The sequence below is a fragment of the Eubalaena glacialis genome, chromosome 1 (genome assembly GCF_028564815.1).
Source record: "Eubalaena glacialis isolate mEubGla1 chromosome 1, mEubGla1.1.hap2.+ XY, whole genome shotgun sequence".
Classification (NCBI taxonomy): domain Eukaryota; kingdom Metazoa; phylum Chordata; class Mammalia; order Artiodactyla; family Balaenidae; genus Eubalaena; species Eubalaena glacialis.
Window position 1 is genome coordinate 31,860,851 of NC_083716.1, and position 15,498 is coordinate 31,876,348.

Genomic DNA, 15,498 nt, shown 5'->3' on the forward strand with positions numbered 1-15,498 from the left:
GGGATTGCTGGGTCATATGGTAGTTCTGTTTTTAGTCTTTTAAGGAACCTCCATACTGTTCTCCATAGTGACTGTATCAATTTACATTCCCACCAACAGTGCAAGAGGGTTCCCTTTTCTCCACACCCTTTCCAGCATTTGTTGTTTGTAGATTTTCTGATGATGCCCATTCTAACTGGTGTGAGGTGATACCTCATTGTAGTTTTGATTTGCATTTCTCTAATAATTAGTGATGTTGAGCAGCTTTTCATGTGTTTCTTGGCCATCTGTATGTCTTCTTTGGAGTAGTCACAGTTTTATAAGTTAGTAGTGGGTAACCTCTCCTAGAATCCAAGTTTTTGCTTTGTTCCTTCTCAAATGTTAGGGTTACAGCGTTGGCAATTCATTTTTTAATTCTGAAGCTGTTCTGCTTATAGACCTTCAGCTTTTAGAAATAAGAAACCGCATCTAATAGATGGTATTAGTAGGCAAGTCATGCATTGTTATTTTAGCCTGTCATTATTATCGATGGTTGTTCTACGTTGTGCTTATTTGAAGTGAACATACTTAATCATTTACATGGTAAGTACTACAGCTGTGAGTATTATTATGATATCAGTATTATTATGATATCAAAATGACTAACATTATTGAGATTCCATGTTAGGAGCTTTATGCTCATTAGCATTTAATCCTCAAGTCAGCCCCGTAAAGGGACTATTATTATCTCCATCCCACAGATGAGAAGAGTAAAGCTCAGGGAGGTTAAGTAATTTGAGTAAGATCACACAGCTATTAGTAAAGGGTGTTAGTAAGCTGGGATTTGAACCTAGGCACTCTTACTCCAGAACGTGTCTCTTAATTTTCTGGGCTGTAGAAATGAAGATAGAGATAGTAAAAATACAAAGCGGTGAGAAAATGAAAAACTTGCACGTAAAATTTGTAAGACTCACTCCACAGTAGGAATCTAAAGGATTCTAGAGGATAAAAAGCAGATAATGTAACATGTGAAAATTACTTTGCTCAATGATGATCATAGCAATCAGGGAAGAAAAAAATATTTAGATAGGTAGAGGATCAGCATCAATGTAGGGATGCCAGTTAGTGTGATATTAACCCTTGGGAAGGCATGGTGTTTGAGAAGGTGTGGGTAAGTCTGGTAAAATGCAGCTGCTGTGCTGAAACTTGCTTTGCAGTGGTGAGATGGCAAGTGTAGGTGAAGCAGCTACTTAGATGTCACCCTCTTCCCCCCACCCCCGGTCTTGGAGAGATGAACAAGGAGGACAGTTCCCCACTTCAGCAGATTTTTTCAGTGTAGATGAAAATGGTCTATTTTGGGTGGAAAATACCCATAAAATATTTATGAACAAAGAGGTGCAAGGGTATGTCTGATTTTTAAAACTGTAACTTATACTCACACTTCCGTTTAGTGGAAATGTCTCTGGGGACTACAAACTTAACCCGCTGGTAGTCATTTTGGACTCTCAGTCACATGAGCAGCCTTTTTGAACTCTCTGTCAGTGTTCACACACCCAGTTATAAACAGAATGGATCAATTTGTTAATGATAGTCTGGAAGAAATAAGTTAGTACGTGCAGTGTTTAATTGGATACTTGAAAAAACAAATCTGGTTTTTATTTTTTATTTTTATTTATTTATTTATTTATTTTATTTTTTAACATCTTTATTGGAGTATAATTGCTTTACAATGGTGTGTTAGTTTCTACTTTATAACAAAGTGATTCAGCTATACATATATCCCATATCTCCTCCCTCTTGCGTCTCCCTCCCACCCCTCTAGGTGTTCACAAAGCACCGAGCTGATCTCCCTGTGCTATGTGGCTGCTTCCCACTAGCTATCTGTTTTACATTTGGTAGTGTATATAAGTCCATGCCACTCTCTCACTTCATCCCAGCTTACCCTTCCCCCTCCCTGTGTTCTCAAGTCCACTCTCTACATCTGCATCTTTATTCCTGTCCTGCCCCTAGTTTCTTCCGAACCATTTTTTTTTTAAGATTCCATATATATGTGTTAGCATATGGTATTTATTTTTCTCTTTCTGATTTACTTCACTCTGTATGACAGTCTCTAGGTCCATCCACCTCACTACAAATAGTTCAATTTCATTTCTTTTTATGGCTGAGTAATATTCCATTGTATATATGTGCCACATCTTCTTTATCCATTCATCTGTCGGTGGACACTTAAGTTGCTTCCATGTCCTGGCTATTGTAAATAGAGCTGCAATGAACATTGTGGTACATGACTTTTTGAATTATGGTTTTCTCAGGGTATATGCCCAGTAGTGGGATTGCTGGGTCATATGGTAGTTCTGTTTTTAGTCTTTTAAGGAACCTCCATACTGTTCTCCATAGTGACTGTATCAATTTACATTCCCACCAACAGTGCAGGAGGGTTCCCTTTTCTCCACACCCTCTCCAGCATTTATTGTTTGTAGATTTTTTGATGATGGCAATTCTGACCGGTGTGTGGTGATACCGCATTGTAGTTTTGATTTGCATTTCTCTAATGATTAGTGATGTTGAGCATCCTTTCATGTGTTTGTTGGCAATCTGTGTATCTTCTTTGGAGAAATGTCTATTTAGGTCTTCTGCCCATTTTTGGATTCTGTTGTTTGTTTTTTTGATACTGAGCTGCATGAGCTGCTTGTATATTTTGGAGATTAATCCTTTGTCAGTTTCTTCATTTGCAAATATTTTCTCCCATTCTGAGGGTTGTCTTTTCGTCTTGTTTATGGTTTCCTTTGCTGTACAAAAACTTTTAAGTTTCATTAGGTCCCATTTGTTTATTTTTGTTTTTATTTCCATTTCTCTAGGAGTGGGTCAAAAAGGATCTTGCTGTGATTTATGTCATAGAGTGTTCTGCCTATGTTTTCCTCTAAGAGTTTGATAGTGTCTGGCCTTACATTTAGGTCTTTATTCCATTTTGAGTTTATTTTTGTGTATGGTGTTAGGGAGTGTTCTAATTTCATTCTTTTACATGTAGCTGTCCAGTTTTCCCAGCGCCACTTATTGAAGAGGCTGTCTCTTCTCCATTGTATATTCTTGTCTCCTTTATCAAAAATAAGGTGACCATATGTGTGTGGGTTTATCTCTGGGCTTTCTCTCCTGTTCCATTGATCTGTATTTCTGTTTTAGGCCAGTACCATACTGTCCTGATTACTGTAGCTTTGTAGTATAGTCTGAAGTCAGGGAGCCTGATTCCTCCAGCTCCGTTTTTCTTTCTCAAGATTGCTTTGGCTCTTTGGGGTTTTTTGTGTTTCCATACAAATTGTGAAATTTTTGTTCTAGTTCTGTGAAAAATGCCATTGGTAATTTGATAGGGATTGCATTGAATCTGTAGATTGCTTTGGGTAGTATAGTCATTTTCACAATGTTGATTCTTCCAATCCAAGAACATGGTATATCTCGCCATCTGTTTGTATCATCTTTAATTTCTTTCATCAGTGTCTTATAGTTTTCTGCATATAGGTCTTTTGTCTCCTTAGGTAGGTTTATTCCTAGGTATTTTATTCTTTTTGTTGCAATGGCAAATGGGAGTGTTTCATTAATTTCTCTTTCAGAGTTTTCATCATTAGTGTATAGGAATGCAAGAGATTTCTGTGCATTAATTTTGTATCCTGCTTCTTTACCAAATTCATTGATTAGCTCTAGTAGTTTTCTGGTAGCATCTTTAGGATTCTCTATATAGTATCATGTCATCTGCAAACGGTGACAACTTTACTTCTTCTTTTCCTATTTGGATTCCTTTTATTTCTTTTTCTTCTCTGATTGCTGTGGCTAAAACTTCCAAAACTATGTTGAATAACAGTGGTGAGAGTGGACAGCCTTGTCTTGTTCCTGATCTTAGAGGATATGGTTTCAGTTTTTCACCATTGAGAATGATGTTGGCTGTGGGCAAATCTGGTTTTTAAACTGATTAACTTTGAGAGACCCACAGTCTTCTAAACAAGGGAGTGACAAACTTTTATATTATGCCACACTTGTATTTACCTATATATTGATGTAATTAAATATTGCAGTGTTTTAACTTATGTATCTTCTTTAAGAAATGGAACATAATTGTTTGAACAGAAGAGTGGTACATGTTTCAAGACTGTATGATGCCTTTGTAGGTGGACAATGGAATGTAATAATAATTATTATCCAGAAGGTGGTTAACTTTTGCAAGTTGTATATCCTTGCAGTGCACACATTAGTGTGATACTCTTGTAAATTCTATTTAAAATAGTATTCTTTATCTCAAACTGACAAGGTTATATTTTCTATCTATAGTCTTTTACCTTCCTAGTTGTGGTGAGTTTCAGAAATGATCTTTATTTTTAGTGAGTTAAGTACATTTCTATATTATGGCAAATGATACTGTCATTTTATCATTTTAATATTTATCTTTGCAATTAGGCATTTAAAATATTTTGTCCAGTTTTATTCAATAGGAGAGTTGGTCTGAATTGCTTAGATTCCATTATTGGAAGAGGAGGTTAGAAATTGTTGATCTGAGTTAATGTTGATTTGTGGACCTATGGATTTTTAAAAACGTTTTTAACAGTATAAAGGAAACTAAATAGGAAAAGTCTCAGTTTTATACCATTTAAAGTGATAGCAATAATATAGGTTATAGTACTTCCATTTTATTTCTATCAGCAGGCAAGACTCTCCAGCAGTTAAATTATAAAGAAGAATATTCTAATTATTTTTCTTAACAGATGAATATCCTTTACCACATGATGTGATTGGTTCACAGGGTTGCAAAACAGTTTTAGTGCCAGCTTCTCATATGTTTGCCAAAGAACTGTGAAATATTTGTTTAGAATATTATGAAATTTAACTTCAAACTTAAAAAGAATTAGGATCAGTCTGTTATTATTTAAGTGCAATTTTAACTAGAAATTCATTCACTAGGCAACCTTTTGAGGTCCTTTGCAGTCCAGAAGGATATTTTTGTGTTCCTGCTAAATTTATTTTTGAAATTAAACTAATGTTAATGTGATAGACTATATGATATTTTCTTTAAATCATTGGTTTTAGTTTATCGTATGTGTTGTTTTGCCTTTTTAGGAGGGGGTCAATGCTCAGTACAGCGATATTTGTCTATGCTGCTACATCTCCAGTGAATGGTTATTTTGGAGGAAGTCTGTATGCTAGACAAGGAGGTAATTTATGAGTTATTGCTTTGTATTTTTAATTATAGATGCTAATATTACACTGTGAGGTATATGGAATTTAAAATGGGCAGTACAGCCATTGTAAAGTCCTTTGTTATCCCATTTCACATAATCTCCACCAAACCTATTATATGTTCTAATTTGCTTTTATGGAATCCTTGCATTTTATTTCCTAAAATTATGAATAATGAATAGATTATCTCCATTGTCCACTGTGGATTAGCCCTGAGGAGCATGTAGGAGAGAGTGTATTTAAGTTATTGATATTATTTTGATTTGAGGTGCCTAGTTCCCTAGTAGTGCTTCATGGGAGGTTTCCACGTAGAATATATAGCTTCATAGCCGAATGTAAAGGCATGTTTCATGGTTTATGGATAAATGTCTGGGCAGTGAAGGAGCATAGGAAGGAAATCTGTTTACTTTTGTTGACTCTTAAATACTTATCAAAGGACACTGCACAAAGATTTTCTGTCACAATCTTTTGCTAAGAGAGCTTCATCTTGAATACCCCCTTGCTTCGTTACTATTGTGACCTGGAAATGACGGGGTATACATGGATGATACGAGGATACTGCTCCTTGGTGTTTCTTTCTGTGATGGCATTCAGGGTTTTTAAGTTCCTTTTTTTCCCCTGTAATTGTTTGGAGTCAGAAACGTGCTAAAAGTAGTAGATTTGCATATTTTAGTTTATGAATGAAGGGTTGTTGAAAGATGTTAAAATTATATTTCTAAGGATAGAGACTTCTTAATGTGATTTTCCCAGCCCATCCTAAGCAGTGTCATCATTAGGGGATTCTGCCTTCTTTTAGTAGACTAGACATATCGTCTATAGGAGCTCAGAGCATTTAAAATTCCCTCAGGATATCCTGGTTTACCATGGCTTTTTAAAAAATTGGTCCTACCAGACTTAATGTGGTGTATACCTTCAGCAGAGATAGTTCTCTGGATTGCCTGAGGGAGTATCATTGCAGATTCCTGACTATTTTAGTTAGCTGTTCAGTTTCTCTGTTCTACGTCTAGAAATGGGAAATGAGTGTTAGCACACAGGTCTACCATCCTGAGGAAATAAGGATGCCTAAGGTAACTCCTACTTTGAATTTAACCTGAGAACTAGTTAGGCTAAGAATTGTACAGTTTATGACCTCCAGAAAAGTCTCCACAGCAGAAACAGATTACTCAAAACAGGAAATTTATTCATCCTTGGACATAAATTTGCTTTTAGTCCAATTGCAAGTTAAGAACACCCAACCAAACTTTACTATACTTATTCTTGAAAGTTGACAGAGTTCAGACCTAAGCCTGGGAGTATCAGATCTTACCAGGAATAATCTAAAGGTTATTTTCTGATTGACAGTGCCCTGAGGAGGTCTGATCATGTCCTGATATTTTGTCTGAGCGATCCCTAAAACCACGTGAATATAGAGGTCAGCCCAGAGAATCAAGAATTCTTCAGGTTATCTCAGGATTTGAACTACAGTGGAGCTCAGAGACTTCACACTGTCCTCAGTGCACTGGCTAGTGCTCCAGACCCAATTTAAAGACCAGAGTCTCCAAGGGTGTTGGGGAGCAGTAGGAAGCACAATGCAGATGCCTGGGCTACTGATTGGACCCAGTGGAATGTGCCTGAGATTCTTTCTGACTGTTGGAGGGAAAGGGAGAAAGAGAGTTGAATATAGCTGAATATAGAATTTATTAACCCGTGTCTGAATCTGAGAAGATAATGGAAAGTGCAGGAAAAGAGAATGCTAGGAAAGAGTTGGAATTTAATAAGAGGAATAATCATTTTAATTAGTTCTTACCCTTTTTGCGCTGTTGTTCAAATGCTGAGTATTAGTTTAGAAAGGAGGGGTTCTTGAAACGTACCTGAGAAAGAAATTAAATAGAGGCAAAAGTTCAGAATCAAGGAGTTTTTCTGGAAGAATGTCAAGATCTGGGGTAGTAATTCTATGAGACAGATGTTTGAAAAGAACTTTATATAGAAGAAAACAAAAGTTAGGATATTGCTTGTTTTTCCTGTAGCACTTTCTGTTTGGGTCCTGTTGCTTATGGTTGTGGGGCTGAACTTTAATAGTGATCCCATGTTAAATCTTTACATTACGTTCCTGAGCAGTATGGAGATGCTTCCTGGAGGTGTGCTTGCTCATGCGCTCTGCTGTATTAGAAAGATAGCTCCTGTTGTGCTTCTGGTCATTATGAACTTGATTAAAAATTTTTTGATTACATAGTTTAAAAATTCTTTCCTTGGGTTATTTAAATAATAGATTCTCAGTGAATAGAATTTTGGCAATACAAAGAGGTTCAAAGAAATAGTAAAACTTATAAATATTTAGTTCTAATTGCTGAGAGGAAGCTCATGAAACACATTCTATTGTTTTTTCCTTTTGAAACAGAAATGAATTTAAATGTATGTTTATAATCATAATTATAGAGCTAAGAGTAAATTTAGGGAACGTTAACCCAGGGAGTTTTAAACTTTTGTTTGTTTGTTTAAAGCAGTGTAACCCTCTTTTCAAATGAGAGCATATATGAAACTACAATGTGTGAAACTGTTGAAAATGAACTTGTTCTGTTGAGGCAGGGCTGGAGGACCTGGGCCCTTCCTTTACTAGTGACTTCATGGGCACCTCTTAGAAGCTCCAGAACTCCAAGTAACACCTAGGTGTTTGAAACCACCTTTCTAGGCCAACTTGTAGCCCAGAAAGATTGAGTGGTTTACCAACGTTCACAGCGGTTCAGTGGCAGAATCAGGACAAAACACCAGAATATTTTACCATAGTTCATTGCTCTTTTCCAGTACACCCACATCAAAAGCATGTTTCCACTAGACGTACTTGAATAGCTGGACTGGTCTTTATTAGCTGTTGTTTTGAAACAGCTATTAGTATGTCAAATTTAAGTTCTTTACATTAAAATTTTAGATAATTTGGTACTAAATAACCACCTTCTAAACATTAATATATGTCTGTCTGTCTACCTAGCTCTCTGATTGTTATAGTTTCCCTTTTCTTTCAGGAAGGAGATGGATAAAGCAGATGTTCATTGGTGCATTCCTCATCCCAGCTATGGTGTGTGGCACTGCCTTCTTCATCAATTTTATAGCCATTTATTACCATGCTTCGAGAGCCATTCCTTTTGGAACAATGGTGAGTGAGTTGCTTGCATCTTACTTTTAAACTGAAAGAGTATAAGCATTCTCTAACGTGAGGCGGGCTGCCTCTCCCGAGTACCTCTTAGCTAGGAGTTCTGCTGTTTGCAGCCAGTCCCTACCCAGTCCTGGAAAGTTAGGTAAAAAACTTTTTTTCTTGATTCTGTCAACCAATAAAGTGAAAGAACAGCTAGGGAGAAACTGGTGAGTATATTTTAGAGGAAGAATGATGACACACAAGCAACATGGGTGTTTTAATGTGGTAGGTGAGTGCAGTGGTAGGAAGTGAAGACTCTCCATAACATTTTTGTTTTTTGGTAACAGTGTACTATTTTTAGAACCTTATGAAAGCATCTATATTAATATTGATAATATATGTGCTATAGATATTAAAATCCTATCTCATATCTTACCTGTTATCACAGAGTTTGAAATGTTTTAGATTATTTAAATATATTAAAGCTAAAGCACGGAAATACTGGCGCTTTACACAGTTAACTCACAGTCTTCAGATTCTTCCTGTTGTCTTTTTACTAGAAACAGAATTTTAGGCCTGGAGTAGACTTTAGTCTTAATGTACACTTTGCAAACGTGCGCACACATGTACATATACGTATGCGAGTTGGAAGGTGGTTACTGCTTTTCAGAGAGGCAGTTAACTTGGTTAAGGTCATACAGATAGTTAATGGCAGAACTGGAACTGGAACCCATATCTCCATCTGAATTTTAATCTTGTTTTGGCTTTCTTTCTGTCATGTGGGAGTTATTGAATGGTTTCGCAGAAATTCCAGATGATTGGTTGTTTTACAGTCCAGGTTTTTCAAAGACACCTTGCATATATATTTTTACTAATAAGTCTTTAATATTTTTTATTTAGGAATATTTTGCAGATTGCTTCAAAATTGAAAGCTTTTGTTTGTTTTTTTGTTTTTGCAAGGCAAAGTAACTGATAAACGTTAGGAAAGGGTAAAGTAATTAATTACATTCATTAATTAACTGGAAAAGAATTTGCTTCATAGTAGTTCCAGGCCATCAGGAAGTATCTATAGAGATTCAAGTTACTTCTTAAAGATGATCTACTGAATTAATTACTTTCATAATGCTTTAAAAATTAAAATTCTGATTCTGTTATAATTTTCATCATAAAGTTTTGAATTTGATGTGGTGAAAATTATATTTCAAAGTTGCTTTGTTTCACTAAAATTATAAATTTTACCACTGTGTAAATGGGGTTTTAAATGCTAATATTCACTGTAACTTGCCTTTAGATAATTTAATAATTACTAATTATTCAAATACAATATCAGACTCTCTGCTGAGCCAGAGATGGTTTGTAAAATTGATATTTGGTGTATAAAAGACTGGCTGTTGGTGCTTAGCAGCCTTCTACAATGTCATGGTCTTAATTTGCATTCTAATTTGTAATGAAGGAATGCTGAGTGAAGGGCATTCCACTGCCCTTAAGTTTTAATCAGGTGTGTGTTCTAACATTTTTTGCCTCTTTTTAAGAGTATCAGAACTTGTTTAGAACATGAAATTTAAGAATTGATGTGAATGTTTGACCTAGTTGTCCATTAAGTGTTTTAACTACTTAAACTTATATTTTAAGTTATTTGACTTGCTGACATTATGAAGGAAATGGTTATATATTCTCATAAACTCCATGGTTCTCAACCTTGGGTACACATTAGAATCACTTGGGAGTTTAAAAAATTTCAATGCCCAGGGCTTCATCCTATGCCAATTTATCTGTCCTGCTTTAAACCCAATCTCTACTATTTACCTGATTCTAGTTCCCAGCATCTGAGGATGGATCTGTCACCTGAAAAGCTCCCAGACCACATGTGTCTGAGAAGCTGGTTCTCCTACTAAAATAGCCTAGTTTGAAAATCAGAGTCTTCAGATACTCTTACATGCTCTTCCTGAGGCCTTAGCTCATTCTGTCCCCCATTCCTTTGATCTCTTGGACATTGAGCCTCTTCTCTGGTGATCTTAGCTCTGGTTCTGTTTTCTCAGAGATTCCACAATTGAAGGCTTAATCCAGCTGTAGTCATAGTGACTTCAGCCTCTGTCTTGCCCTACAGAGGCACCAGAACAATGGGGATTTTGCCCACGTGGGATCTGGAGTCTTGTCAGAATACTGCTTTTGTCCCCAGGACTAGCCCAAGATAAGATTGAAAATGGTTGAAATTTGTCTCTGGACCCCAAATTCTCTGCTCATGTGTACGTGATTATACATAAAAAGCCATTAAATCCATGCCAGATTAAACTTGTTGAATAATAGTCAATCTTAGCAGGTTAATAAAGGTAAAAGAAGCATAAGTAGAGGGTGGTGGTGGTAATCTCAGCTAATGTCTAGTGTCCCAGGCTTAAGGCATGGTTCCTAGAGAGTATTACAAAACAATGTAAGAGAGCATTTAAACGAAATTTGGGGTCAAAGACTGTTCAGAGATGAACATACCTGTTTCTGAAGGTGGTGTGTTTTGGCAGAGGTACTATACAGAGAGTCAGAGAGAGTGTACTTCAAATTAAATTGAATCTGGTAAGGTAAAACCTTTTTCCTTTGGAATTTGTTCAGAAATGATTTAGGTGTTATACCCAGAGTTTTTGGTCCTATGAGAGTTTCTTGGGAATGAGGAAGGGTTTGCCAGGATATTCTGAAAAAAACATTTTAGGCATCAAGTCTTTTGTGGGTTGTAAATCTCAGATTCTTAATTTAATGTTATTGGAGGTTTTCAAAGGACAAAGAACCAAGTTGCAGAGTTTTAAACTCAGAGGCAAGGTAGCATAGAAACTAATAACCTTTCTCATCTAAATATTATTCAGCTCAGAATGCACTGATAAATCCTTGACTTATCATACTTCATGGTGTTGTCTCTTAATGGGTAGAATAGTTGATGGAGAAGTAACCGGGGTCATGAGCCATGTCATATTTGTCATCTTGAGGTTTATTTTAGCTTGGGAGGGGAATCATCAGAAATAGGCCCTAGGTTTTAGGAAATCAGATTTCACAAATATTTAGGGAAATGCTCTCTCATGACCCAAGTCTTGGGCCATAACTGGGAAAATGGCTTGAGAATTTGAGGTTTTTAAAAAATGAAATTCATGGGGACTTCCCTGGTGGTCCAGTGGTTAAGACTGTGCGCTTCCACTGCACGGGGCGCAGGTTCGACCCCTGATCAGGGAACTAGGATCCTGCATGCCGTGTGGCGTGCCGCCCCCCCCCCCAAAAAAAAAAGAAATTCATGATATATAATCAGAAATTAACACAGTGAGGAAAAAATGGAGACAAAGATTAATGGATACATGCTATTTTGTGATCTCTCAAAGGTTGTGAGAAGAGTACAGTATACCTAAGTATAAAAGAATACTAAAGTCTATAAAAATAGTGTTAGAAAATCTCCGTTTCCTAACCTGAACTCTTGACAAGTGCTAAGGCTAACAAAAGGATTTTGTAAAAATATTTTGATAGCAAGACCAAAGGCTCATTACATGGGATCAATGATGTAACAGAGTAAAAGAAGAATGGCTCTATCTCATTCTTTCTCTTTTTATTTTTCATCAAATAAAATAACCTTCAAACAAGAAAAGACAAGAGGAAATAATCCCTGATAAGAGGGAAGTGAAGCCTTAGATAAGGGGATTGATTGTACAGGAGTACCCAGCCGCCTTAGCAGTAAGTTTAGTTGCTCATATAAATGATCTTTTAGAGATACTGAGAGATCATGCTGATAAGTAATGCTTGAATAACTGTATAAGACAGAGGCAAATTGTTTTTCTAGAAGGAAAATGAAGAAAGTGGATTCTCCCTTACAAAACATAGTGAACTTGATGTTGATGAGGCACAAGATTCTAGAATGTGTTATTAAAATTTACTTTTTAAGTCACAGGAAGTAATGAACATGAGGAGCTGTTATGGATTCATTAAAACAAAAATGCCAGAACAACTTCAGTTCCTCTCTTTGGTAGGTTTTAGCAAGACTAGAAGAACAAAAGAGTATAAATAAAGTATTATATCTTGTTGGACAAGATGGAGAAATGTGGGTAGAATAGTACAGTCAGGTAAACATGTAAATAATTATAGAATTAAAGTATTGGTATGATATTACCCATAATATGTCACATACTATCTTTTAGTAGAACATGACAGATACTCTTGACTTTGACCTATTCAAATCATTGTTGATGACATATAAAGGCACAGTGATCTGATGATTAAATTGAACAAGGACATGAGATGGGTGTGGGGCAGGGACTAGTAATATGGAATGATGAAGACAGCATCTAAAATGATCTCAACTGACTGAAGTGATGTGCCATATCTAACAAGATGAGCTATAGTAAGGACAGGTACATTTGCATAGCATTTTCTACTTTGCAAAACACTTTCACACCCCTTGTCTCACCTGGTTTTCAGAAGAACTCAAAGAGATAGAGATAGTGGTATGCATTATCGTGGTTTTACCAAGCAAAAAACTAGGATTCAGTTTTTCACTTAAAGTCACATTTTCTTTGTTGTGGTGCTGGTGGTGGTGATGATCTGTTTTAGTTTTTTTTTCTTTTTTTCCTTTCTGCCCGGAATTCAGATTTATGCCGAGAGCAGTGAATGAAGAATGTTTTATGCCTTTTTCGGTCTGTATGTTTTTACAGCTGTATTGAGGTATAATTAACATATGGTAAATTGTATCTATTTAAAGTGTGACAAGCTTTGATATATGTATATATTTGGGAAACCGTCACCACAATTTAAAAAAAGGTATTTATCAAGTCCAGAAGTTTTGTTGTATACCTTTGTAATTTATCCCCTTTTCCTTCTCCTTCCTTCCCTCTTTCTTTTTTCTTTTTTTATCTATTTATTTATCTATCTATCTATTTATTTATTTATTTTTGGCTGCGTTGGGTCTTCGTTGCTGCGTGTGGGCTTTCTCTAATTGCTGCAAGCAGGGGCTACTCTTCGTTGCGGTGCGCAGGCTTCTCATTGCGGTGGCTTCTCTTTGTTGCGGAGCACGGGCTCTAGGCGCGCGGACTTTGGTAGTTGTGGCACGTGGGCTCAGTAGTTGTGGTGCACGGGCTTAGTTGCTCTGCGGCATGTGGGATCTTCCCGGACCAGGGCTCGAACCCGTGTGCCTTGAGTTGGTAGGCGGATTCTTAACCACTATGCCACCAGGGAAGTCCCTCTCTTTCTTTCTTTCTTTTTTTTTTTTACTTTAAAAATTTTCTTTTTCCCTTCCCTTTTTCATTCTCAGGTAACCACCAGTCTGCTCTCTGTCATCTTAGATTAGTTTGCATTACCTAGAATTTCATATAAGTAGAATCACACAGTATGATCTTTTTTTTGTCTTTTTTCACTCAGAAAATTATTTTAAAAATCTCTCGATGTTGTTGCATATATTAATAGTTGTGTTCCTTTGTATTGCTCAGTAGTATTTTATTGCAAGGGAAGTACCACAGTTTGTTTATCCACTTACCCAGTAATGAACTTTTGAATTGTTTTCAGTTTTTGGCTATTACAAATCAAGCTGCTGTGATTATTCATATGTAAATCTTTGTGTGGACATATTTTTTGATTCTCTTGGATAAATAAGTACAGTGGAATGACTGAGTCATATGATAGCTTAACTTTTCAAGAAGCTATTAAACTTTCCCAAAGTGGTTTTGCCATTTTACATTCCCACTAGCATTGTATGTATAAGAGTTCCAGTTGCTCCACATTATCTCCAGTACTTGATATGGTCAGTCTTTTTAATTTTAGCCATTATAGTGGAAGTGTAGTGTTGTCTCATTGTGGTTTAAATTTGCATTTCCCTAATGACTAATGTTGAAGATATTTTTGTGTACTTATTTGCCATCCATATATATTCTTTAATGAATGTTTAAATCTTTTGCTTATTTTTTATAGGTTGTCTTGTTGAATGGTAAGATTTCTTTATATATTGTAGATACTAGTCCTTTGTCTTATATGTAGCTTGCAAGTATATTCTCCCATTTTGTGGCTTGTCTTTTCATTCTCTTAAGAGTATCTTTTTTTTTTTGATGGTTTTGACCCACATCTGCTTGATATTAATTGGGCAAGACGGGGACATGCTTTTTTTTTTTTTAAATTAATTTATTTACTTTTGGCTGCGTTGGGTCTTCGTTGCTGCACGCGGGCTTTCTCTAGTTGCGGCGAGCAGAGGCTACTCTTCATTGTGGTGCGCGGGCTTCTCATTGTGGTGGCTTCTCTTTGTTGTGGAGCACGGGCTCTAGGTGCGTGGGCTTCAGTAGTTGTGGCACACAGGCTCAGTAGTTGTGGCTCTTGGGCTCTAGAGCGCAGGCTCAGTAGTTGTGGCGCACAGGCTTAGTTGCTCCATGGCATGTGGGATCTTCCCAGACCAGGGCTCAAACCCGTGTCCCCTGCATTGGTAGGCGGATTTTCAACCACTGCGCCACCAGGGAAGTCCGAGAGTATCTTTTGAAGAGCAAAAGTTATTAATTTTGAAGTCCAATTTATTGATTTTTTTCCTTTTATGATTTGTGCTTTTCTGTCCTTTTTAAGAACTCTTTTGCCAAATCAAAGATCAGTAAATTTTCCTCATATGTTTTCTTCTAGAAATTTTATAGTTTTAGCTCTGAAATATAGGTCTATGATCCATTTGTAGTTTATTTTATATATTGTATGAGTTAAGGGTCAAGGGGTTTTGTTTTGTTTTGTTTTGCTTATGGCTATTCATTTGTTCTAGCACCATTTGTTGAAAAGATTACCCTTTCTCCACTGAATTCCCTTAGCACTTTTATTGATAATCAATTGACCACATATCTATGTGGATCTATTTCTGAACTTTTTTTTCTGTTGCATTGATTAATTTGTTTTTTGGGTTTTTTTGATGCCAGTATCACACTGTCTTGATTATTGTAGCTTTACAGTAAGTCTTGAAATCAATTCTTTTTCAGAGTTGTTTTGGATTTTTTAGGTTCTTTGCATTTCCATGTTAAGTTTAGAATTGGCTTGTCAGTTTCTACAAAAAACCCTGGGGTTTTGATTAGGATTGCATTAAATCTGTGGATCAATTTGGGAAGAATTCACATCTTAACATTATATTAAGTCTTTTGATTAATGAACACAGTATCTCTTGACTTATTTAGGTATCTTTACTTTTTCTTTGTAATGTTTTATAGATTTTAATGTTTAGGTTTTGTACAGCTTTTATT

At 36.2% G+C, this 15,498-nt stretch overlaps 1 protein-coding gene across 1 annotated transcript in view; it reads left to right on the forward strand.

Annotated features, from left to right (window-relative positions):
• The window catches only part of TM9SF3 (transmembrane 9 superfamily member 3), a 75,499-nt gene that overhangs the window by 31,485 nt on the left and 28,516 nt on the right, over nucleotides 1–15,498 (forward strand). Inside the window, exons 8-9 of the mRNA XM_061211181.1 lie at nucleotides 5,059–5,153; nucleotides 8,178–8,308. Of these exons, the coding sequence (XP_061067164.1) occupies nucleotides 5,059–5,153; nucleotides 8,178–8,308 (226 nt within the window). The remainder of the gene's footprint in view (nucleotides 1–5,058; nucleotides 5,154–8,177; nucleotides 8,309–15,498) is intronic.